The sequence below is a fragment of the Elephantulus edwardii genome, unplaced genomic scaffold (genome assembly GCF_000299155.1).
Source record: "Elephantulus edwardii isolate Elephantulus edwardi_28Jun2011 unplaced genomic scaffold, EleEdw1.0 scaffold00264, whole genome shotgun sequence".
Taxonomy (NCBI): domain Eukaryota; kingdom Metazoa; phylum Chordata; class Mammalia; order Macroscelidea; family Macroscelididae; genus Elephantulus; species Elephantulus edwardii.
In genome coordinates this window covers 1,007,755-1,033,909 of record NW_006400014.1, presented here as the reverse complement: position 1 = coordinate 1,033,909, position 26,155 = coordinate 1,007,755, and the positions used below count along the sequence as shown (strand labels likewise).

Sequence of the window (26,155 nt, the reverse complement as noted above, 5' to 3'; positions counted from 1 at the left end):
CACACAGGCCCAGGTTCGCATTCTGACTGCCACTTGTTATCCATCTGCAGGAAAATGCTTAACTTTGCGAAGTCTTGGTTCCCTGATTTATGCTGTTGTTTTGTGTGTCATCTAGTTGATACCCAGTTCGTAGTGGTCCCATAAACACCAGAACAAGCCTGCCTGGTCCCACTCCAGCCTGTGATTGGCTGTAGATCAAATTGCTGTGAGTCAGAGGCAGTGAAAATATCAGCCAATGAAAATCTAATGGGGCTAATCAATTACCCATCTACCAGAATTGAGGATTAAATTAACTAGATGTTGTTAAGTGCCCTTGATTATGACTCATAGCAACCCTATAAACAATGACTCTGAACCTTGCCCTATCCTGAGCCAATCTCACCATCTCTGATACACCTGACTCCATTGCCACAGTCACTGTGTCAGTCTATCTCATCCAGGGTGTTCCTCTCCTGCACTGACCTTTTACGTTTCCAAGCATGATGTCCTTCTCAGGACTAGTCCTTCTGGTTGTTGTTGTTGTTATGTGCCCTTGAGTCACCTGCCACTCATAACAACCCTATGTCCAACAGCCCTAAACCCTGCTCTATCCTGTGCCAATCTCAATGTCTCCGACACATCCACCCTCATTACTCCAGCCACTGAATCAATCCACCTCATAGAGGGTCTTCCTCTCCTGTGCTGTTCCTCCACCCTCCCAAGAATGACATCCTTCTCCAAGGACTGGTCCCTCCTTGCAACATGTCCAGAGTATGTCAGATGAAGCTTCAGAATCTTTGTCTTCAAGAAGCAGCCTGTTTAACATGCCGAAAGTATGTGAGCTGGAGTTTCAAAATTATTGTCTCCAAGGAGCAACCCTTTCTATTTGTTCTCTTAGCAGTCCATGGTGTGTTCAATACTTATCTCCAGTACAACTCAAAGACATTGATTCTTCTTCTGTTATCCTTATTCATTGTCCGGGTCTCAGATGTATAGCAAGCAATTGAGAAGACCATGGCCTAGATCAAGTGCACCTTAGTCTCTACACTGACATCATTGCTCTTTAGCACTCTGGAGATGTCCTTGATAGAGGACTTTCCTAAAGAAACTCCTCTTTTGAGTTCCTGAATAAGTATGATGTCTGTCCAACATATAATGCTACACATGCGCACATGTAGTCAGACACTCATGCCTTCTTCTATTTGGGTGTGCCTAAATTCCTGTGGTTTTCCACCTTGCTGTTGTAGAAGCAAACTCAAGTTTAACAGTTAACTCACCTCACAAAGATGGTGCTCTTGCAAGACCTGGGACAAAGGCTTCTTTCATCCCTGCATGAGAAAGCTTTCAGCAAGCTGGAATGTAAAGATTGCACAAATGAACTCTGGTCCTAGCTGAAACTCTCCCAGGGTAATAAAAATACCTTCAGGCCCTTTCAGAATTAGTTGAATAATGCTGTAGTTCTAAGCAGAAACGTCTGGAGGGCTAATATTTTAATTCTTACATTCCAGTTTGGTTAAAAGAAGCTGACATCAGTGTCATCATTTAATGAGTGCTATGAATAGACATACTTTGGGCATGTTATCTGGAGGAGCCAGTCTCTGGAGAAGGACATCATACTTTGGAAAGTGAAGAGTCAGCAAGAAAAGAGAAGGCCCCACCCCACCCCAGGAGAAGCCTGATATAGTAGCCTAATGAGGAGGTGAAACATAGCAAGGATTGTGAGGCTGGTACTATGAGGCAGGACTGGGCAGTTTTTCATACTGTTGTACATGAAGTCATGATGGGTTGGAATAGACTTGACCACACCTAGTAATAGCAACAGTGAATGTCATACCTCTAAGAACTTTCAGGGCATTTCTCCTCCTTGTTGAAGGGAACACAGATCCTTGAACAAAAGTTTAGGTCATCTAATACTTGTGATAAGATAGCAAAGGACAGTTCCAAAGTCTGCTTTACCTTGATTACTGCCTCTAATAGAAACTAGATCTATTTTTGCCAAATGAATGCAGTTTGCTTTGTTTTTGAGAGTCTAGTTTGAAGTTCGAGGCCACTGGCTGCTCCGTGAGAGAAGGATGGGCAATGCCCCCCGGCAATGCTCCCCCCCCCCCGCTTGCCTTCTGATTGACACACACAACAGCAGCAGTTTGAAGGAATCGCAGGAGTTCTTGAACATGTTATCTAGACCTAATGCATGATTGTTTTATGTCTGCTCTGGCTTGAGGTAAACCATCCAATTACTTACCTTAATTCATGTCAACTTCTAAACCAACTAAAGCCATACAAAAATAGTATCATTTGCTTAATTAACAAGAGGCTTGTGCGACTTAAATCTGTAGGAGTCTCTTGGTCTAGATTGGCCTTGGGTTAAATATATACCATGGCGTGTACAACACAGCTGTGAATGGTTTACCATATGGGTCTAAATAACTAGAAAGGAAAGTCAGCTAAATTGGAAAAGGATGAATCTAGACTACATAAAATAGATGGTAATTAGCAACAGCACAACCCCAGAGTTAGTGGAAGTGCCAATAAATGGGTACAGCTTTGGACTCTCTGGGAAGGGAGGGTAATGAGTTGCCCTATTATCATTGCCAGTTTTGATTTTAGCAGTATTTGTGTTCTCCGGAAGGGATGCAAAAAGCGGATCACCCCCACTCTTCACCCCGAAGCACAAGTATAGAAGCATCACTGTTGCAAGTTTCTGCACTTGTTTTTTTCCTTGTACTTTGGAAATGGAACCACTCCGGGCTTCCAGTGTGGTTCAAAGACTAACTTCCCCCACTGATAAAAAGTAAGCCGGGACAGGTATTTTGGGTGTCATCTGACCTGAAAGGGTATTCACAGGAGCCCTGCAGTGGGGGACTCTCTCTCTCGAGAGTCAGGAGGCCAACCGTCCTGAGCAGCGGCCTCTCCCTGTAAGTGTAGACTCCTCCAGCAGGGTTGAGGGCTGAGGAGCCCTAAGTGTGCCTGAGAGGGTGTGTGTGAGAAGGTACTTTGTGAATCTTGCAACCCTTCTCGCCCCTAGACGACTCAGGCTCACAGAAGGGAACCAAAGCTTCCAGTTGCTGCAGCGTTCTGCCCTGCTGTTCACATTTACCCTGGGCGGAGTTCTCATCTTACAGCAGTGCTCAAGACAAAGAGAGGCCAGCACTGGGTCACAGTCACCTTTTACTCTACACACAGGTGCTCTTCTTAATTCTGCCTGTATATGTGGTTGTGTCTATGCCACGCCCAAACTAGCCCATAGAAGAGGATAAAGAAATCCTTGATACTTTTCTAATTGCACATATCAGTTTTATTGCCTTTCTCTCCTCAGTTTTTCCTTTTTCATAAAAACTGTCACCTCTTTGCGCTGAGGAAGTCCGAGTAGGGATGAGTGTTGTTTTTAGTTTCCAGCATGGTGACCCCAGGTGCGCAGAGAAGAACTGCTCATAGGGTTTTCACGGTTGTGACCCTTTAGAGCTTTTAAGTCATTCATCTCGGCTGTCTCTCAGGAGGTTTGAACTTTCAAACTTTCTATTAGTAGTCTGGTGCTGAATTGGTGCCACCCATGCACACTTAACTGGCATCAGCAGTGGTAAGATGATAAATACTACTTTCTCCATTGTTAGTTGAGTTGAAGGTAGGCATGTTGGTTTCTCTTGAATCTATTCTGATCTTTTCTGTACCATGGAGAAGCAGAACTTCAAATGGTGATTACAGTGTGAATATATTCCTTTATTTAGAGTTTGATTTGATCTGAATCTTAAGTGGTGGCCTACTTTGTGTTTTCCTGCAGGTCCTATAGAATAATTTCAGAAATAGAACTCTATGTATGGAAGGAAGACAGAGTTCTAGATTATTCCAGTATCTAATGGGATCACCACATAGATTGTACATAATTCCTTTCTGAGGGACCTAGCCGAAGTGAGATCAGAGAAAAATGAAAACAGAGAAATTTGTTTTCTGGGCCAAACTTTCCTTGGCAGTTAGTGAAACTAGCCCTTCGCTGAGTTGGGGCCCGGTCCTCTGCCTGTGCCAGGGCGCCATGCTCCCCATTCTTCTTGGACTCCATGTGAAGCTGGGTTTTTATTCCAATGCAGTCAGTCAGCTAGCTGAGTTTATCACAGGACTAACTTAGTAAACAAATGTGTCCTAATGCCAACAATGTTCCCCATCCCCCTCTGCACATTATAATCTCATAGACAAAAAGGAAAATGCATTTCTCTGCTTTGCACATTGTACTCTTAAAGAATTATCTGAATGAGAGCATTCATATTTACATAGCAACTGGAAAGGGATGTGGTGGATCTTCCAGCTATTTTCTGTTGGAGAAAGCCTTAGTTGGTGTCTTAGTTTCCTAGCACTGCTGTAATAAAAATACAAGTGAGTCGCTTTAAAAAACCCCGACATTTATTTCCTTATAAATTTCTAAAAGCTAAAAGTTCAAGTCATGTTAACTCTTTCGGTTTCCCTCTCTCCCAATTTCCATTGGCCACTGGCAATTCTTGGTGTTCCTTTGCTCCTAATAGATGCATCTGTGGCATCTCTCCGCATCTGTGCATCTTTGTCTCTGTTCTGCTCATTCTAGAAGCCATCACTCAGAAATGATTAGGTTTAGGATTCACCCATCTTTTGTATAACCTCATTTACATGAAGGAAAAAACCCTATTTCCAAACAGGGTAGTATTATATAGGCTATTATTCATTGCTGTCAAGTCAGAACTGACTCATAGCCGACTCTCCAGCAGGTTTCAGAGACTATAAATGGTACAGGAGGAAATTGCCCATCTTTCTTCATGGAGCAGCTGGTGGATTTGAACTGAATGCTTTTGGGTTGACAGTGCAATTGTCTACCCACTAGGCCACCAATGCCTCTATATTTTAAGTTCAAGGTCTTGTTATTGATCAGAGTATAATGATAACTTCTCCGGAACACACTTCAATTCATAGCTGGTGGGTTGTCTCTTCAGTGGCCATTAGCTACAGAATTTTAAATATGTGTATGTTTATTACTGAGTAGTAAGTCTGATATTATATACATCCAGACAAAATCACTGTCCCAACTTTATTTTTAGAACTAGATTGTGGAATGTGGCACTAAGGAGTGTTGAAGAATAATATCAGAAAGCTAAAAACATGACTCATATAAAATATAGGGTGAATAGGTGTCAAAGATTAAACTCATTGGGCTGCTGTTGTTGTGTGCTGTTTAGGCACCTGCGACTCATAGAGATCCTACGTACAACAGCTCTGAACCCTGCTCTATCCTGTGTTAACCTTATTGGCTCTGACACACCTACCCTCATTACTCTAGTCACTGAATAAATCCATCTTGAGGGTCTTCCTCTCTTGCACTTTCCCTACACCTTTCCAAGCATGATGTCCCTCTCTAAGGACTGGTCCCTCCTTGCAACATGCCCAAAATATGTGATAGTGAACTTCAGAATCTTTGCCTTGAAGAAGCAGCCTGGTTTCACCCTTTCTCGGATGAACTTATTTTTTCTCCTCGCAGTCCACGGTATATTCTCTTCTCCAGCACCACAACTCAGAGACATCAGTTCTCCTATCATCCCTAGTCATTGTCCAACTTTCTGATGCATTGCAAGTAATTGTGAAGACTATGGCCAGATTGACATTGTTGCTCTTCAGTACTCTGGAGATGTCCCTGACATCAGACTTTCCCAATGCAGTTCGTCTTTTGATTTCCTGTCTGCTGGTACCAAGAGTGTTGATTGCGGAGTGAAGCAATCTAAAGCTCTTAACAATCCCAATCTTTTCACCTTCTATCACGATGTTGCAAATTGGCCCTAAGGCTGGTTTAATGGATAATTAGAGAAACCGAGTATTTATAGGCACTGGTAAAAGAATGATGGGAAAAGATTGCTAGGCTTGGTACAAAAACAAGTGATTGTGGCCAGGTAATATAGGGATGACTTAACTTCCAACCTCTCAGGGTTGTGGTGAGAATTCAGTGGTAGGATATATGTAAATGGTAGAATATTTTTTAAAATGCCTGGCACATAGTAAAACTAAAATGCCAACTTTGAATCATGTTCAGAATTGAAAGGTGCTGCCATTTTTAGAGTTTTTAATTTCTAGGAATTAATTTCATGACTAAATGTGTTGAGTTTGAAAATAGCTTTCTAGGGCTTTCTTCCAAGGCTGAACTCAAACTTCTGATCTTTTGGTTCGCAGTCAAGTGCTTAAAAATCTGCACTACCCAGGGACTCTTGGCACATAGTAGGGTGCTCATATTATAATGAATAAAATATTTCTTCATTGACACACCCTGGATATGTGGCTTATCCCTCTCTTTTTGCAGTGGTCCTCTGACCTTACATTTATGCTTTCTTCTGAAGTCTGATATGGCTATGCTCACTGATTAACCTAAGCTGAGGCATGATTTTTCTTAAGAGCTAAGTAAGGAGAAGATCTGGGCGGTTTTTCCTTTACTCTCCAATAAGCCATTCCCCACCCCCAGGGCCTCTGAGCCCCTCAGCACACACAAATGGAATCCATTCTCTGTGTGCAGCCAGTGTGTCTCGGCAGATGTGAGTCAGCATCCTGTTCAGAGTGGCCCATTGGTTCTTTGCCATAGACAATAAAGACACACATTTTCCATGGAATGCCAGGCAGGGGAGCTGACTTGGGATTTCCACCCACAGAGAGGAGGAGCTGACTCTGGGGGGCTGGTTTTGTGGGTTTGGATTCAGCTGTTACTTCATATTGGAAATGTTCTTTATGTCTTAAAATACTGCAGATGGATGCAGAGCCTGGGCTCTGGGGTTTTTGGCTTGAACTCTGCTGCCTGTTGGAGAGGTTCACTTAGCAAACTTACTGCTTCAGCTGAGTGCCATTTAGAACAGTGATTGACCTTTCTCCTGGCTCCGTCTGACCCTCCTGCCAAAGACATTTCTGTCGACAGCCGATTTGATCAGCTGACTTTGTATTGAAAGAATCTTCATCATTTGAATGTGTGGCTTCCCAAAAACCAAAACAGTTAGTTGCCAGAGGGTCAGATCTGACTCACCACGAGTAGAGCCATTCCACAACTCTCTCTAGAGCTGCTCTTGGCTGTCAGCTTTATGGAAGCACATCACCAGGCCTTTTGTCCATGGTGCCACTGGCTGGGTTTGAACCACTAACCTTTAGGCTGGCAGTCAAATGCAAACCGTATGTGCCATGCAGGAGCAAAATTAAATTTATTTTTCTGTTCTGCAGCCATCTTGAAAAGCCTTAACCAGTTATTGATGTTGTTGTTACGTGTTGCTGAGTCACCTGCAACTCATAGCGACGCTATGTACAACAGCCCTAAACTCTATCCTGTGCCAATCTCATGATCTCTGACACACCTACCCCTTTTACCCCCGTCACTGAATCAAACCATCTCATAGAGGGTCTTCCTATCCTGTGCTGTCTCTCCACCCTCCCAAGCATGACGTCCTTCTCCAAGGCCTGGTCCTTCCTTGCAACATGTTCAAAGTATGTCAGGTGAATCTTCAGAATCATTGCCTCCAAGGAGCAGCCTGGTTTAACCCTCTTTAGGGTGAACCTGTTAGTTTTCTTATCAGTCCATGGTATATTCAATATTCTCCAACACCACAGCTCAAAGGCATAAATTCTCCTATCCTTCCTAGTCATTGCCTAACTCTGTGATGCATAGCAAGTGATTAAAAAAACCATGGCCTGTATCAGGGGCACTTAGTCTCCAGAGTGACACCATTGCTCTTCAGTACTTTGGAGAGGTCCTTGACAGCAGATTTTCTCAATGCTCTTTGTCTTCTGATTTCCTGGCTACTGGTGCCAAGAGTATTGACTGTGGAGCCAAGCAAACTAAAGCTGTTAACAATCTCAATCTCTTCACCATCTATCCTAATGCTGCCAATTGGCCCATTGGTAAGAATCTATGTTTTCTTGATATTGAGCCTCAATCCATATTGAAGGCTGTAGTCCAAAGAAAAATGTAGAAATCTGCCATATTTTCACCTACTTTCTGTGGAATTTCCCCTGATGTGGGCTTTTGTTCACATTACTTTCTGACCATCTGTACCGAACAGAGGGGAATAGAATGGAAAAGGAAAAGGAAGCATTATTCAAATTTCTACGTTCTTGATCTTTTTGCCCCATCCAGTTTCCTGTAGTTCCTGGGCCTTTTGCCCAGCAAACTCTTCCTTAATAAACATGGGAACAGGAGTGGTTAGAAAGTGCAAATCCAGAGAGGCTGAGCTTTGTGTGGAGGGTGTCTAGGTCTGCTGTCAGGAGCCTTGTCTCCTTTAGAGCTTTTCCTGTGTGCTGACACTTCCTGTGCGTTGGTGATGTTCCTGCGGACATAGGCGGCTGAGTGTTCCTTCCTCACCCTTCAGCTGCATCCTGGGCAGAAGTGGTGAGTAACCAGATGACACTTGTAGCTTCCACCTGGACCAAGCGATTTTCCACTGGAACGAAACACCTTACTGATCCTGGTGGCGTGGCAAAAGCAGCATTCTGAAGATAAGCTGGTTCTATCCCTCTGGCAGATGCAGGCAGTCTGGTGCTAGAACATAGGCATTTGCACATTTCTGCCTTAAGTGGCTTAGGCTACGCAGTTGATCCTGGGCTTCTTGGATGCTGTCGCCTTTCCAGTTCTGTTTGAAACATGTAGATGATGGGCTTGGAAGAAATAGCTGATACAGGAGACACTCTCAGGGGCCTTCCGCTTGCAGAAATAACAGCCTCTGCTTAATTTCTCTGTCATTACTGGCATTAGCATTTGTGGAAAGGATCAGATTGTTCACTTGTGAAGGGTCCCAGCATGTTAGATACTGTATCTCAGCGGGCTGTTTGTTTGGTAAATAATTTAGGTAAAATACATTTAGATTTCCTTTAGACTCTAGCTGTTGCTGCCTCCTGGTGAGATTCAAGTTAACCACCCAAGCTCTTTACGGGGATTTTCAGTAATTGGATTGAATTCTGGCTCTGCTAGCTAGATGTTTAGTATTGAGCTGCTAGGGAGGAAAGGCACAGAGCTGTGTCGTTGACAAAGAGCGTCTGATAACCCTGCATTTTGTGGACTGCGCTGTGTTAGGCCCTGTTTCTTATTTAGGACATTTGGTGGGTACTACTTCCCCTATAACTGTAGTAGATTCTGTGCTTCACAGAAGCAGCTCTTGGAAGTGACAAGTCTTATTGGAGACAGATTTTTTTTTGCATTCCTATAATGAGTCGCAGGCGACTCGACGGCACATAACAACAACAACAACAACAATAATGAAGTATCTCATGGAACCACAAAGGAGCTTCGTCCTGGACCTGAACTCCTAAACTCAACCCACTGCCTTCCAGTGGATTCTGAGACTTGGTGATCCTATATGGTAGAGTAGAACTGTTCCATGGAGTTTGCTGATGTTAGGTGCCATTTGTGTTAATTTAGATGCATAGCAAACCTTGTCCTATACTGCACCATCTTCATGAGATGAATGAGGCATGCTCAAGCCCATTGTTGTAGTTGCTATGTCAGTCCACTTCTTTGATGGTCTATCTTCCCTTCTCTGACTCTGCTTTACCAAGCATGATGTCCTTCTTTAAGGGCTGGCCCCTTCTGATAACACACTTGCAGTGTATGAGACAGTTTCACCATCCTATCGGAATCTCTCTTCCATCTAGTGGATCTCCATGTCTTCTACAGAGCCACTGGATGGATTTAAACTGCCAACCTTTTGGTTAGCAGACATATGCATTGCTACTTTACCAGGGTTCCTTGATATAAAGTTAGAGCCCTCACATTTTTTAAATTGAAAGAGAGAAAAAGAAGGAAGTATGCACTCACACACTGAGGAGCAATGATTTCAGTTTGAAGACTAAGGTATGCCTGATTCTTTACAAGTGTTTGCTATGCATCTGAGAAATGGATAGTGCATACAAATGACAGAAGAAGAATCAATGCTTTTGAGTTGTGGTTTTGGAGAAGAGTATTGAATATCTCATGGCAAAGCTTTGTCTCAAAGCTTCGTCTCACATACTCCAGGCAAGTTGCTGGGAGAAACTATTCCTTGGAAATGGATATCATGCTAGGAAAAATGGAGCCTCAACGAAAGAGAAGACGACCTTCAATGGGATGGATTGACAGAGTGACTGCAGCAATGGGCCGAAGTATGTCAGAGATAGTGAGTTGGCACAATAGAGGATAGAGTTCAGGTCTGTTGGTCATATGCTTGCTATGAGTTGTACTCAGCTTGATGGCACCTAACAACAACAACAACAACAACAACATGTACTCAGACATTCCCAGACCCAGGTTCACTAAAGTAGCTTCATAACCTTAAGAATCTTTGGAGAAATTTATCTTGCTGATTTTTCTCTCTTCATAAATTATATCCTTGATATCATCTCACACACAACTCATCCGGTGCTTCAAACCTATTCTTAAGATGATTTTGAAATTCAGATGGAATAGATTCAAGATCATATTTTTGTTCTTGTAGACTTGTTATTTTCTTCACCTCAATTTGAACTTGCACATGAGTAATTGATGGTCTGACACACAGTCTGTCCCTCACCTATTTTTGACAGTTAATATTGAGCTTCTCCAATGATTTCTTCTACAGATGTTGTAACTCTGACTCCTGTGCAGCCCATCAGGTGAGGTCCATATGTAAAGTTGCTATTTGTGCCTCTTAAGAAAGATATTTGCAGTGACTAAATACAAAATTTGATCGTTCTATTTGCCACCTCATTTCTTTTACCAAGCCCATGTTGTACTAGGTCACTAGGAGTCACAGGCAACTTGATAGCACATAATAACAGCAACAATTCCTTCTTCACAGTTTCCAACTTTTACATTCTAGTCACCAGTTTCATTAACACATCTTGACTGCCTGTTCAGTCAAATTAGGACTGCAAGATTTGGCAAAAAATGTTCAATTTCTTCCTCTTTGGCTCTAAATGTAGGAGTGTGTATTTGAGTAATAGACATATTAACAAGTCTTCCTTATATGTATATAGATAATATCCTATCCTTCACAATATTGTATTTCATGATGGAACCTGAAACTGTCTTTTTGACTCTTAGTGCAACACCATTCTTCTGGTTTTCATTCCCAGCATAGTATACCATATGATTATCTGATTCAGAGTGGCCAAAGCTAGTCTATCTCATCTCACTTATGCTTACTAAGTTGATGTTGATGTGTTCCATTTAATTTTTCACAATTTCTAGTTTTTCAACATTCAAGCTATATACGTTCCATGTTCCAATTATTAAAGGATATTTGCCATTATTTTTCCCCATTTTGACTGACTTCCAATCTGAGCTCTACCATTTCTACTATCACAATTCACATTCCTTTACTGTTCAGAGGGTTTTCAGAGGCCTTTTATTTAAGACGTGGATGCCAATCCTGTTTCCTAGTCTGTCTTAATCTGGGAGCTCTACTGAAACCTGTCAACCATGGTTAACCCTTGTGGCATTTGACACACTAGTGGCATAGCTTTCAGTATCACAGTAATTCCAGGTTATCTCAGAACAGCAAACTAACAGATAAGTGCTGTACAAATTAGAACAATGAGGATACATATTCTACTAGGAAAGTCTGAAGTTAGGGACCTCTCCAAATTACAGGAGTAATTGTGTCAGTTTGAGGACTAAGTTGCATCTGAGCAAGGCATGGTCTTTCCAAGTACTTGCTATACATCTGAGAGCTGGACAGGGAATAGGAATGACAGAAGATTTGATGCCTTTGAGCTGTGGGGAGAAAGTACAGCCAGAGTGCTCTTTGGAGGTAAAGATGATAAAGCTCCCCTTCACATATTTTAGGCATATTGCTAGGAGGGACTATTCCTTAGAGAAGGACATGATGCTTAGAAAGGCAGAGGGTCAGCAAAGGAGAGGAAGATCCTTGACCATGTGGATTGACATGGTGACCGCCACAATGGGCTCTAGTGTGTCAGGAAGTGTGAGGATGGCACAGGATAGGACAGGGTTCAGATCTGTCGTTCATGGAGTTGCTGTGGGTCATACTTAACTCAACATTACCTAACAACATCTTCTTGCCAATGTTGAAAGGAAACCAAAGAAGTTAGACCTGGATTACATATGTGAGTGTGCCAGAGAAGCCCTTAGAGGCTGGGTTGCATTTGTGTGTGGCAAGGAGAAAACAAGAACCCTCAGTGTGAAGCTTGACTGGTTGGAAGATACCAGAACACCTTGATTTAATGTGTTTTGCCTTATTGCGCTTTGCAGATACTGCATTTTGGTTTTACAAATTGAGTTTGTGTCAATGCTGCATCCAGCAACTCTGTGGGTACCATTTTTTCCAATGTGCTCCTTTAATACCTTTGTGTCAGATTTTGGCAAGCTTCTCAACATTTCAAATATTTTTAGAATGATATTGAACACTTAATAGATTACTTTATAACATAAGTGTAACTTTTATATGTGCTAGTAAACCAGAAAATTTATGTAACTCATTTTACAGTGGTACTGGCTTTATTGGGGTATAATGGAACTGAGCCACGATATGGTGTAAGACAAAGGAAAATTGCCCAAATCTTCTGTTTTTCTAGAACATAAGTAAAATTATGAGCCTGCAAGGCTTCCTTACCTGGGATTCAAGGAGAACACAGATAACAGTTACAGATACAGGAGTCATTGATCTGTGCTTCCTTACTGCTTTACTCAGATGAGAACAACTTCTTGTGTGTTGTGTGTGTATGTACTGTCAAATCAGATCTGATTGGTACAGGAGGAGATTGTTCCTCCTTCTCCAGCAGTGATTCTGGTGGGTTTGAACCACACACCTCTGTGATTGTAGTGCAGCTTCTTGCCACTAGGCCACCAGAGCTCCCTGCTTTACTCAAATGAAGACCTCACTATAGCCAAGCTAATCCTGACTCACATTGACCCTCCATTGGGTTTGTGAAGCTTTAGATCTTTGTGGGAGGAGACTGCCTATATTTCCATATGATCATTGTTAAATTTTTCATATAAAGTTAGAAACATAGTATGAATGTGTTTGAAGTTTTCCAAAATAGGCTTATATGTTAGACATAGGTTTTTGCAATCTGTTTTGTTTTAACCTAACAGTATGTTATGAATTGATTTTTTCCCCCATTGTTGTGACTGCGTAGTATCCCACTATATGGACAAAAGAATATTTAACCAATATCTTTTTGCTTTATTTTTTTGTATTCTGTGTAGGGCTGAAATAAGCATTTTGGAGGCAATCTCAGGATTGAGCTCTTTTGTTTACATGGGCTATTCTAACAAACAAACAAACAAACAAATAAAACAAAAGCCAACCAGGCTAAAGTTAATAAAGGCACTGCATTTAACTCTGAAATGTTAGTGGTTTTTTATATTCAGAAATTTGAACTTTATGCTTTTTGATCTTTCTGATGCATTTAAGAATTCAGTATATGTCCTCTTGTCAATCTGCTCATTGCTTTTGCCTCAAAGCACTACAGTTCTGACCTTTCTGTTTCCTCTGGGAGCCCACTGAAGAACCTTCCTTGAAAGACCTGGATGAGATTGTCCCTAGCTCATATGTGCATGAATGAGCTTAGCAATTCTGCTGGCTCTCCTCCCTAACTTATGTATCCAGAATGGCAAAAACTCTTCCTTTTATTAGACAAAGTCCATAATCAGTCAGGAGAGAGACCTTTCACACTCTGAATTCCTAAAACCGTGCTTTATTAACTTTAATGGTATGTTGGGAGCATTTCTGATATAAAATTGGAAACTTCTAGATGCCAGGAGGCATTGCTTATCTTTGTAAATACATATGTTCCAATTAAAATAGGTACTAAAACATTTTGGTGGCACTTCAAAACTCCCAATTTAGATTTAATTTAGATTAAAACACTTACTCTTTTTAATAAAGTTGTAAAATTGATTATTAAAATTGCCTATTGAAGATTAAAAGCAGTGGAACGTTTATTTTCCTTACAAAACAATTTAGCCTTCAATAAGTATGATTGTATTAATCAATTATGCTATTAAAATACAACTGCCATATTAAATCTGACTCATTTGTCATGACAGTTTCTATAATTATAGAAATTATACCTAGCTGCTTATATAGTTATAATCCTGCAATAAATATAAATAATTGTCTCTATTAATTTAGTCCGCAGTTACTGTCTATTAAATCCCACTTAAATGGCAATTTGGGGACCTTCATTTACAATCCTTCTAAATCTTTGTTGTTCCATCCGATTACCAGAGCCCCACAAATGCACTTCCTACTATTGATTCCAGAAACTAGTTTGTGAATAAAATAGTTGTTTTTTTAAAAAAGATAAACATGTAAAAGTTCTGTATCCATTTGAGATTTGAAGTTGTCACGAAAATAAAGTTTACACATTGGGTTAGAGGATGCTGCCAAAAGAAAAAATACAGACCATAATATCCTGATATTTCAGCTTCAAAAACAATATATAAATTTCAAATAAAAAAAAATATACTTCAAACCAAAGTACTGTAGGAAGTGGTAGACTGACTGTTGACTTATTTCCATAGGTGTGGATGAGGTCACCATTGTCAACATTTTGACCAACCGCAGCAATGAACAGAGGCAGGATATTGCCTTCGCCTACCAGAGAAGGACCAAAAAGGTAGTATTATATCTGAATGTTGGATGTTTAGAGTAGAAGCTGTTAAGTTATGACCTATGGGCCCATTTTGAATCATATATCTTATGGGTGTGTAAATACAAAGATTTGTTGGAGCAAAAATAAAAGGGTGCAATTTGGGGGATGGAAATTGATTTAGGCTATTTTCTCTAGAGAAGCAAAACTTATAGAGATATTAGAGGCTAATCTAAAGGAAATGACAAATATGCTGCTTATTGTTGTTGTTAAGTGCCATTGATTCATAGATGACTCTTAACGATCCTATGAATGAAAGACCTGAATCCTTGTATAATTTTCATAATTTTTCTAAGTTCATAGAGTTTCCAGAGGCAAACTGTTTTAGAAGTGGATGCCACTCCTGCTTCCAAGCCTATTTTAGTTGGGGAGCTCCACCAAACACTGTCCACCATGGGTAACCCTGGGTAACACAGCAACCATGAGCTGCTAAAAAAAACAGAAACAAAAAAAAAACCTGAAAACAAAACAAAAACCCATTTCTCTGGCACCTAATTGTGGAAACTGGAAAATGCAAGGTCACAAGCAAATAGGGCAAGTAGCTGGTTCAAATCCAAAGTACCAAAGAGGTGATAAAACATAATGCAAGATCAAGACCAAGCAAAAAGCAAGCTTGTCACCAGACTTTTATATGCGCCCATGAGGATCTCCTCTTCAACTTACTGGGTGCTCATAGCAAACCTCATTAAGCAAATGACTACATCACAGTTGAAAAGCTAGAGAATCATATGCAATCAAGTGGACGTACAGTGTAAACCATTGCAGAAGGCATTCCTTGACAATTTCCTTAGCAATTCCTTTTCTTTTCACATGTTCTGGCTTATATTAAAAAGGTAGTGTGGGGGAAGAAAAGCTAATGTATCACTTAAGAGCCTTCTGGAACACTTGAGTGTTCAGAGTTTAGTTTTCCTCTTGTTTCTTAGCAAGTTACTTCTCATATATTTCTGGCATCTGAGTGCCAGAAATGGAGCTCATACATAAAACAATACCCTCCTTCAAGCCAGAGTGCATGAAACATACAGTTGTGAAAGCAGAGAGTCAGAAAGGATTAACAGGACTAATAATAGATACTGTATTGATGTCCTAGGGCTGCTGTAACAAATTACCACAAAGTACGCAGCTTACAACAACAGGCACATACTCTTTTACAATTCAGGAGACCAGAAGTCTGAAGTCTAGATGTAGGAAAGATTGAGCTTCTTCTGAAGGAATGGAAAGGAGAACCCTTTCTTTATCCCTCATCCAGCATCTCTTGGTGCCTAGATTTCCTTGTTTTATGACTGCATAACTTCCATCTTCACATGGACTTCTCTTCTATGTATTGCCTCAACTTCTGTCTCTTATAAAGACATTTGACATCATATTTAGTTCACACTGGATAATTTAGGATGAGATTATTTTGAGATCCTTAGTGTTCATTGCATTTACAAAGATTCCTTTTCCAAATAAGGTCACTTGCACATATTCTGGGCATTAGGACATGGATTTATCTTTTTTGAGGGGGCATTATTAAGCCCATTATAAGTAACATTTGTTGGGCTTTTACTTTGTGCCAAGTACTGTGTTAAGCTCTCTACACATCTCTCTCTCTTACTGCTATCAAGTTAGCACTGACTCATAGCTGACCCAGGGGGTTTTCAGATACTGTAACACAGGAGGAGATTACCCATCTTTCTCCCTCAGAGTAGTTGGCAGATTTACAGTGCTTGTCTTTGTGTGGGCAGGGCAACTCTTTACCCTCTAGGCCAGGAGAGTAGCAGTTCATTTTATCTTCATGGCTTCTGCTGGCTCTGATAAGATTTCTGTAATTTAATTGTCAGACATTTATCCCCACCAAAAATGGACCCCGACACTCCTTTATGCTAAACGCCCCCCCAAACTCCTTTTATGCTAAAAAACCCCAAACCCAACATAGCTTTCAGACTGTTGTGCACAGAGGAGCTTAGCTGGTAGTTCTCTGGTCTCCCTGGTTATCTTTAGCATGGCTTCCTCCTGCTGTTTAAAGAGAATGCACGCACTTTCCCCTCTGCTTGTCCACTCCTGGCTAAGGAGCAACCTAGTGCTTGTTCATCTTTATTTTGTCACAGTGTTAGAAAATTGTATTTTTAAGGACATGCTGCTTTATTTTTAACTTCTTGCTATTTAGAGCTTTTGATTTATTCCTGGGCTGTGCAGTAAGCGTGGCTTCCTGCAGTTCCCGATTGACTTGGGGTTTTCTCTCATGCCCACAGTGGAGGTGAGCTGGAAGGACTTCTGGCCCTGACTGAGCTATTTCCACCTCAGGGTTGACGTGACCGCCAGGGACCTGATAGTTGGTGGTCTGGCCCTAATACAGTCCCCACTCTGGAACAGTTGGAAAGGACATAAATAGGAACACGTCTGGCTTCTTTCATCCCATGTACATTAACATTCTTCTTCCAACTAGACTTACATTAATCTTCTGGAGTGAGGCATGGAAGGGAGTGTTTTATTTTTCTAGGTTCCCAAAAGGATCTGAGAGCTGGCAGAGCCAAGTCTCACTTGAAGCAGAAGGCTTACGTCTTTGGCCATATACCTATAATTGTTCTCCAGCTGTCACTTAAGAAGTGGGAAGTTGGAATATTTGGGCTCATGAATGTATACACAAATATAGAAGCCTGGATCTTGTTTGAAAATTAGATGGATGGACAATAAACTCTCAGATACTCCCCTGGAAGGAAGATTCATTCATGCTGGGGTTCAGTGACCTCCTCAGCTGTGAATGAGGACAGCTGCCTAGGCTAATGATCCCAGATGCCTCAGAACCTTGGGTCAAGTGACATTGTCATCTTTTACAGACAGTTCTATAAACTGCCTGAGATATTTTATGAAAGAAATGTTGGGAGCAGAATCTTATTGTTAAATGAGTTTGAAAATAAAGGAGAATGTCCTGTAATGTGTATTCCAGATAAACCAATTCATTGCCATTGATTTGGAACCAACTCATAGTTTCAGAAAATATAAATTGCACAGGAGGAGATTGTTCATCTTTTTTTTTCCCAGAGGAGCTGCTGATGGATTTGAACCTCTTGCCTTTGGGTTGACAGTGCAACTCTCTAGTGACGAAGCCACCAGATCTTCCTGTGATGTAGAGTAACTTTAGAGAAATGGGACATGGCTGCCCAGAATTTAAGGTGGTACATGTAGAATATGGGCATAAGCTAATAGACATGCAAAGAAATTGGGAGAAAGAACTCGTTTTGCGTTTCTTTCATGTTCAAGTGCAGCTTCTAGATTCCTCCATATATAGTTTATCTTTTATTTATCAAATATTCCTAAAGTTGCTCTTAAATGCAGAGCCCTGTGCTAGACTTTGTGAGAGAGGGAGCGGCATCCACTTCCTAAACAGCATGCCTCCAGAAACTCTATGAACTTTGATAAATGACGATAGTTATAGAAAGGCTTAAGGCCTTTTGTTCATAGAGTTGCTATGAGTCATCCTCAATTTGACAGCAATTAACAACAACAACAAGGTGTTTATAGGAAGCTCGGATAATAATGTCAGTCTGGAGGCTAAGGTGCACAGGATCTCTACCATAGTCTTTGCAATTACTTGCTGAGTCACAAAGCTGTAGGGATGATAGAGAATTGATGTCTTTGAGCTGTGATGCTGGAGAAGAGTAGTGACTATTCCATAGACTTCCAGGAGAACAAACAGGTTTGTCCTGGAGAAGGTAGAACCAGGCTACTCCTTAGAGGGAAGGATTCTGAGGCTTCATCTGACATACTTTGGGTGTGTTGCGAGGAGAGACCAGTCCTTGGAGCGGGGCATCATGCTTGGAAGAGAGGAGGGACAGTGCAAGAGAGGACAACCCTCAAGGAGATAGATTGATTCAGTGACAGGGGTAACAAGGATAGGTGTGTCAGAAACAATAAGGTTGGCACAGGATAGAGCAGATTTCAGGACTATTGTGCATAGGGTTGCTGTTAGTCATTGTGACTAATAACAACAACAGCATTGGTATAGTCCATAGTTTGTTGCACTAAACATCAGTGATTCAAATCTGCTAGTGGGTCCAAGGAGAAAGTCTCCTCCCTTTGCAGTTTGCAGCCTCAGAAACTCATGGTTGGGGTGGGGTGGTGTCACTATGAGTTGGAACCAGCTCAACAACAGTGAGTCAAATCAGGTTGAAGGAGTTTATAACTTCTACACTTCGCTAAGAAGTAGAAGAAATCAATTGGTGCCCAAATGGTACTTGAGGTTTGAGCAGTTAAGGGTGTGAGAATTATAGAAGGACGTGTCCAGTGTAGGCTAAATTTGGAATTAGCTAACCTCAAAGTTCCAAGTTGAAAAATTGGTAGTATAATTAGGAGGTGTTGCTTGTAAAGTTCCATTGTCAGTGCTGTGTGTTTCTAGGGCACCAGGGAGCAGGAAAGAGTAGGTAGCTAACGAGTTGGGCCAGATGATTTCGAAGAGAGATGCAATTTCTAACATTATTGGCATCTATGAATGATTTGAGACAAGTTCTAAATCACCTCTTATAGCCTGAAAATGCCTCAAAGGACTAAACACTGGAAAGACCTTGGGATATATGTTGGAAAGGAAGAGGAAAAGATAAGGGAGAGAAGAGCTGGGATACAGTGAAAGGACAGAAGAAGATTATTATCATGGAAGACATTCATCACCCAGTGCGATGTGTTGCCTGTGTCTTGTAAGAAATTTAATCTCCCATGAAACATGTTTAAAAGCTACTTTAGATTAATAGATTTGTGTATAGACATCGATGGTGACTCTGACCTTGGCTTAAAATCTTGAGTCAGTGGTGACAGAAGGAATCTGCAGGGGGAAAACCAAAGAGGCCACTGAGGCCTTGAGGCTCATCATCTCCATCAACATCATCCCAATTTGCTTAAGACAAATGGTCAGTCTTACAAGAAATGTTTGGCAAACACAGCTTCATAATTCCACCTCCAGCCAGCCGTTTGGGAAGGCCATCCGTCCCTTCTGGAGTCATTCAAGAGCCACTTCTGGATAAATGTCTTTTGCAGGATAGCATCAGGAGGCCACACTGGCTTGGTTTCCCAGCAGCCTGTTTGTTCTCCTTCTGAGCCAGGTCCCTGGGCCCCAGGAAATTCCCTGCCTGCCCAGGTGTCTTGAGACCTTCAGTTGATTTAAGTTGTGAATTGACTGCTCTTACCTGCCTTTCTGAGGAGTTGAGCACCACTCCCACTTCTCTTTAATGATTTACGGGAGAAGGTTTGGGTATTAGAGAGTTTGGTTTTTAAAAATGTCTCATCTTTTCGTCTCTGACATGTAGGTTTGTTGAAAGGAACATAATTCAGGGATAGTTTGACCCAAGAACCTAGAGTGGTCAAAAAAATCACAAGCTGCATTGTGCAGCTTCCTTCTGCAGCATTTGACAGTGAATGCTGGTCACTGACTGGTTTTCATGATTGTCTTTCTATAGGAACTTGCATCAGCACTGAAGTCAGCCTTATCTGGCCACCTGGAGACAGTGATTTTGGGCCTATTGAAAACACCTGCTCAGTATGATGCCTCGGAGCTGAAAGCCTCCATGAAGGTAACCACATGTGGGATTTAATCTCTGTCATATCTGCCATTAATATCAGTGAATTACAGCTTTCTGAGTGTAATTAGGTGATTTTCCATTTTGTCGAATTCTCATTTGGAACCACTTTTTTTTTTAAAATGAACTGAAGCTTTTAAGTCTCAGGATTTGTACCAAAAATATTTCAATTACTTTTTTTAAGACTGTAAAGAGATTTCATGATGCTGAGAAGTCAGTTACCAGCTGCTACTGCTTGGCACCTGGGCTATTGGAATACCATTTGGAAAACTACTTCCTTGATTACACTTCCTCCTTTAAAAAAGATGTGATGTTAAGGCAAAAGTGAACACTCATGGTTTTTTGTTAAAAGAAGCTGTCAAATCCCCCCCATAATTTTGTGGCTATTCCTCCTCTGGACTCTCTGCCTGTTGTCCCTGTTTGATTCAAATTTTGGCAACACCAGACCTTATCAAAGTGTAGAACCCGAAAGGGGTGATTCCAGATCAGGTATGGCACCTGCATTTTACTCCAAGTATTGTATCGCATGCTATCTTGTATTATTTTCTTTTCCAAGGTTAGCAATGAACCTCGAATTCTAGGTTGTACTGAATAATGAGACTCCAAGTTGGCCATTCCTTAAACTGTGTGCATCAAATACTATATCAGTGCAAGAGATGCTTAAACATAAAGGCCTATTCCCGCATAGCATATGCAACCTTTTCAGAGCGCTTGAAACATTTTGAATAATCCGATACTGCCCTCTGCTGACATAAATGGGTAAAGCCTTTAAGTGGGACCCCAGAGAAAAGACTTTTTTTCTTTCTGCTTGTCCTAAAAGCAGAGACAGGCAATTCAATGACCTTAGCAACAACAAAAGCAGAGTGCTGCTCAGGGGCAAGGATGATGAAACCCGGGCTCACATACTTTAGGCATGTTGTTGGCAGGGGCCAGTCCTTGGGAAAAGACATCATGCTGAAAAAGATACAGGGGCAATGAAAAAGACAGACCCTCAATGAGATGCCGTCACTGCAGCAATGGACTTGAGGGTGGTATAAGTAAGATTGGGCAAAGTATTGTTCACAGGGTCGCCAGGAGTTGTAGTCAACTTGATGGCACCTAACAACAACAAAGGCAGAGTACATATTCTGTGTTGCTAGTCTTTCTGAATGTTCAACAGACCTAGCTATGAGCCTTTCACCACAGCTAATGTCACAGTTGAGTTGTCACCCCTTTCTCTAGAGATTAACTTGAAAATGAGGCACTTTCACATGATGCCTGTTCCTAGGGCCCTCACTTGATAGCTTGGGGCTGCTGAAAGGTGTGTTGAAAGCTCCTTCGTCCTTCAGTGATTCAGCTTCGCTCAAGAAGGCTCGGGTTTTCTTTAAGAGCCTGCTCTAGGTTTCCTTGGTAGGCTGGGCCGCAGGGAAGGCCCCAACAAGGATGAGAAAACTGTCAGCACAACTTAATGATCCTGCAGGGTGGAGATGCTTGCCCACTACTCCTGAAAACTGAGTCTTGGGAACTTAAGGCCCTTCGTTGAGCTACGCTCGCTGAGGTTTCTTTCGACCATCAACACTTCAGATCAGTTGATCTTATTTTCATCCAGAATCCGTTTAGTGGTGATTCATGTGATTTCATGAGTATCTGATACTAGATATTAGTGACTTGAAATGGATTTGCTTGAGCTGTCAGTCACTGATGTAATCTATGTAACAGCGCCCAATGAAAGGTACTTCAGCAGCTAAATCTTTGACCTTGTGCCAGCTCTTCCATTAGTGATCACAGCTGAGTACCCTTCTGAAATCCACAAAGCTCAAAGTGACATTAACTGAACAGTTTTAAGTTTGGTTCCCCTCTTCCCCAATCTGTTTTGACTTCAGACAATACCAGTGACAGGATCCGCCTTATGGCAGTTGCCCTTGTAACAGGAATTGTGGACAGACTGTGGAAACTTGGGGCCTGTTTTGGAAATGGCCAAGATTAACTTGGAATGCAAAAAGAAGGCCACTTAGAATTCTCAGCTGTGAACACTGGTGTATGATTGATGGAAGAAGCAAATCCTATATTGCTGTCCGTTGTCTTACATTGCTGCCTACTGTGTCAGGGTATAGCATTTCTTTCCATGCATGAGTTATTTTCAGATTATAGCTCCATCAACCTTGAGATTGAAGATGGGCCACCATTCCTCCCCCCCACTAAAAAAGATTGGAAGACATTTGATAGTTATTTTATAACGTTTGTACAGAATGCTGTGTAGATCTTCTGCTAACAAGGAGAACATTTTTAGCTTTGTCAGAACCTCTACAAATCATGATTAAAAACTCTGGCAGAGAGGCATTGGCTCATAGATTAGATTAAGAATAAAATTCAAAATTAACCATTGACCCGAGGCTTAGCTAATATTACACAAACCGCTCTTTCAAGGGGCACATAAACTCTTAATAAGTTTAATTAATAGCTGACACACTTTTCATGTGGATAAGTAAGTTTCTCATTGTATTAACACCTTATAATTGATTTACATTTTAAACAGTTGTAATTCTACTTAGTTCAAAGTGATATTTCCATATTCAGAAAGACAAGTATTAGAGAATCCTGATTATTAAATCGCGACTTTGATCATGAAGCCAGCTTTGAAATACATGTTTCATTGGGCCCTTTCATGCTATCTGGCACACTCATAAGTGTATATATTAAATTTGAATACATCGCCCATCAAATTCTTACTCCTTAATAAAGTGTTGGTGTCTAGGTTTACTTGGCACATCATTATTTCCTTTTGCTTCCCTAAAATGCCCGAAGAGCGCATAATAATCAAGCAAAAGTGTGCGTACAAGAATGAAATTTTTAACGTTAACCCAATTTTACATTTCAAAGGAGTTGAAGCTAAAATTTTTATTTTATCTCTACCTATCCCTGGCTAAAGAGGAAAAAGCAAAAGAAAGCTTAGTCTGCTTTAACGATGCTAGCTGAAAATGACAAGGTAAAATTTTTATATTCCTTTGTTTTAATTGAGGAGAATTGTTTAATGGAGACAATCATACCTTGTCTTTTAAAAGTAAGGATAAGATAAGCGAGTTATTATAAAATTTGAAAAATGCAGAAAAATCAAAGGAAGGGGGTTAAATACCTCCACTTTATAAATTCATCAGCAGAAGGCACTTCTTTTCTCTATTTTACATTTTTGTACATTTTGTTTATGCCTCTTCCCATTCACATTTTGTTAATAAAACATGTTTGAGCTCAAATCTGTGTAATTTTGTATTCTGGATAGGCATTTTTTTAGGTAATAGAAAATCCTACCATTTTCTGCTAGGGAATATGGTGCCGATTTGTCAGTGGGAGCTCTCAGAGGGAATGCCAACAGATTGTTTGCAGATGGTGAGCAGAGAACCAGGTGAATGGAGAGGAGGTCCCAGCTGATTGTCATTTTCTCTGGTTCACAGGGCCTGGGGACGGATGAGGACTCCCTCATTGAGATCATCTGCTCCAGGACCAACCAGGAGCTGCAGGAAATCAACAGAGTCTACAAGGAAAGTGAGTAGCCCTATTTCTGTGAGTAATCCTCTCAACTCAATTTCGGTAACACCTCCTGGCTGTCTTGGATCAGTGTTTGGGAAAGTATACCTAGATTATGTGATGTTGCTGTACACCATCAAGTCAATTCTTGTTCAAAGCGAACCCATGTGACAGAGTAGAACTGCCCCATAGGGTCTCCTAAGCTGTAATCTTTATGGGATTGCTAGGCCTTTTTCTGATGGAGCTACTGGTTGAGTTTGAACTGTGAACCTTTTGATTAGCAGCCAAGCACTGTTACCTGCAGAAGTGCCTCTATCTTGACTGTCCAGGGGACATTTGAAAGAATCGACGTCCTCCTTCTTTACTTTCTTATTCCCTGAATTTTTATCACATTCTGATACAAATTCTTCAAAATGATAGTAGAATATGATTTTTATTTTTTTAAAGAAAAGATTTGGTAGGAAAAATAGAATATGGTGCTTGAGTTTCATTTGACTGCTATTCAGTTTCTGCTGAAAAGGTCTCCACATCTGGCTTACGGAAAATTGAGAAGATGCGTGTGAACCTGTGTGTTCTAAGCAGCGTAGGGGGCTGTTGTTGTGTGCCGTCAAGTGAGAACTGACCCATCACTGACTCTCCAGTCGGTTTTCAGATCTTTCTCCTGCCAACCAGCTTGTGGATTTGAACCACATGTCTTTGGGATTTCAGCACAACTTCTTAACCATTAAGCCACCAGAGCTCCTTAGGGGCTATGGCTGGAATAAATAATACACATGATAAAAACATGTGGATGTTTTTCCATATTGATGCTATTTTGAATAATAAGATACAAAATTCACTCAAATGCTATTTTAGTCTTAACATATTTAACCATTGAACATGGTCTCAGTTCATGATAGAGGCACCATTATATGCATGTTGATAATATGCATATGATTATGCATATATGGTTATAGCTCAGATGCACTGCTGTTGAGTCAGAACCAACTCGTAGCTGACCAGGCCTTTCTGAGGCTGTATACATGGAGCTTGCCCTTCTTCTTCCCAAGGAGCACCGGGTGGAATCACAGTGCCAGACGTGCCGGGCCTTAAGATTAGCAGCCCAACTCCCTGCAGACTAGGCCATCAGAGTGCCCTTTGAATTGGTTTGATTTGGTTCAAAATTAGTCCTCGGAGTCAAAAAGGTTGGGACTTAGAGATTTGGCTACAAAGAGGCCTTGATTAAAGGTGAGATTGAGGCTCCCTGATTTGCTCTGGCACTGTGTGTTCCTTGACATTGTCAATGACATTACCTTGACTTTCACAAGGTCAAAACCTCATTCTAGGGAATCCCCGCTCAACTAAGGGTGAAGGAACTTGGGTCCATGTAGCGGGCACAGCCTTCGCTGCTCTTCAGATGGGCAGGGTTACTGGGGTGGGTAAGTGGTTGGCTGCCAAGCCAGCAAGTGTAAAGCCAGCTATGTTGTTTTCCAAGTGTACAAGACCGACCTGGAGAAGGACATTGTTTCGGACACATCCGGGGACTTCCGCAAGCTGATGGTTGCCCTCGCCAAGGTTGGTTCCTCCATTTAATCCTTTGCTTCTGCTTTCTCTCAAGGCAAGTCACATACCTCATTTTATATTTGGGAGTGAATTAAACAAATCCTCTGTGCCTGCATCAGAAATTCAGCTGAGATTCTGACAGTGGGTTTGCACTGTCACTGCAGAGTTGTATTTTTTTTTTTTTTTAATAATAGGATTTCTTATCCTGCGAAACCGCATGGACCAGTGGACTGTAGGGGCCAGGGGAGGGCCTGGCAGCTCACAAGTCCTGGCCTGGATTTGGTGGCAGCTTCACCGAATGACTTAGGGAAGGTCACTTTGCCCTCTCTGTGGTCACATAGCACTGGGGAAGGTCAATATTCTTTCTTGCCCCTCCACTCACTTCTTATGGGAGGGGGATGGGGCTGTCCTGTGGAGCTGTGCACCCACAGGTGAAAAGCATTTCCCCTTTGAGCCCGAATTCTGACCATGGTGCATTTTAATGTTCACTTGCTGGAGGGAGTTGTTGTCCGGTGCCATTGAGCTGATTTTAACTTACAGTGACATCATGTGACAGTAGAAGTGCTCCATAGGGATTTCTAGACTATCATCTATAGGAACAGAGTTCTTCCTTGTCTCTTCTTATGTGGTTACTGGTGGCGTTCAAACCGCCAGCTGACATGGCTCCTCGATCTGCTTTACTGTAACCACTCGTGTGCCGTTCTCCCCAGCTCTCTTCTCTTCCTCTACCACTTACCCTGTGTACCACCATCTGAACAGCTTTAAAAATCCACTTTCACCTTTTCCCTCCCCTGATCCAAACCTCTTTCTGGCTCATCAAGACCACATTATCCATTGTCTAGAAAGGCTCCTGTGCCCCAGCCTTCTCCCTATCTGCATCCTCTAAGCTTCACCAGTGTTTGTCTCTCCAACAGGGTGGCACTTCACCTGCAAGTGTTCTCTGCCCCTGCCTGGGCTGGGCCTCTTGGGTGGGGTCTCTTCCC

The 26,155-nt window shown here is 41.6% G+C and overlaps 1 protein-coding gene across 1 annotated transcript in view; it reads left to right on the top strand.

Annotated features, from left to right (window-relative positions):
* LOC102875761 (annexin A2-like) overlaps positions 1 to 26,155 on the top strand; it is a 54,219-nt gene that overhangs the window by 20,328 nt on the left and 7,736 nt on the right. Inside the window, exons 4-7 of the mRNA XM_006899638.1 lie at positions 14,456 to 14,550; positions 20,010 to 20,123; positions 23,558 to 23,648; positions 25,105 to 25,184. Coding sequence (XP_006899700.1) covers positions 14,456 to 14,550; positions 20,010 to 20,123; positions 23,558 to 23,648; positions 25,105 to 25,184 — 380 coding nt within the window. The remainder of the gene's footprint in view (positions 1 to 14,455; positions 14,551 to 20,009; positions 20,124 to 23,557; positions 23,649 to 25,104; positions 25,185 to 26,155) is intronic.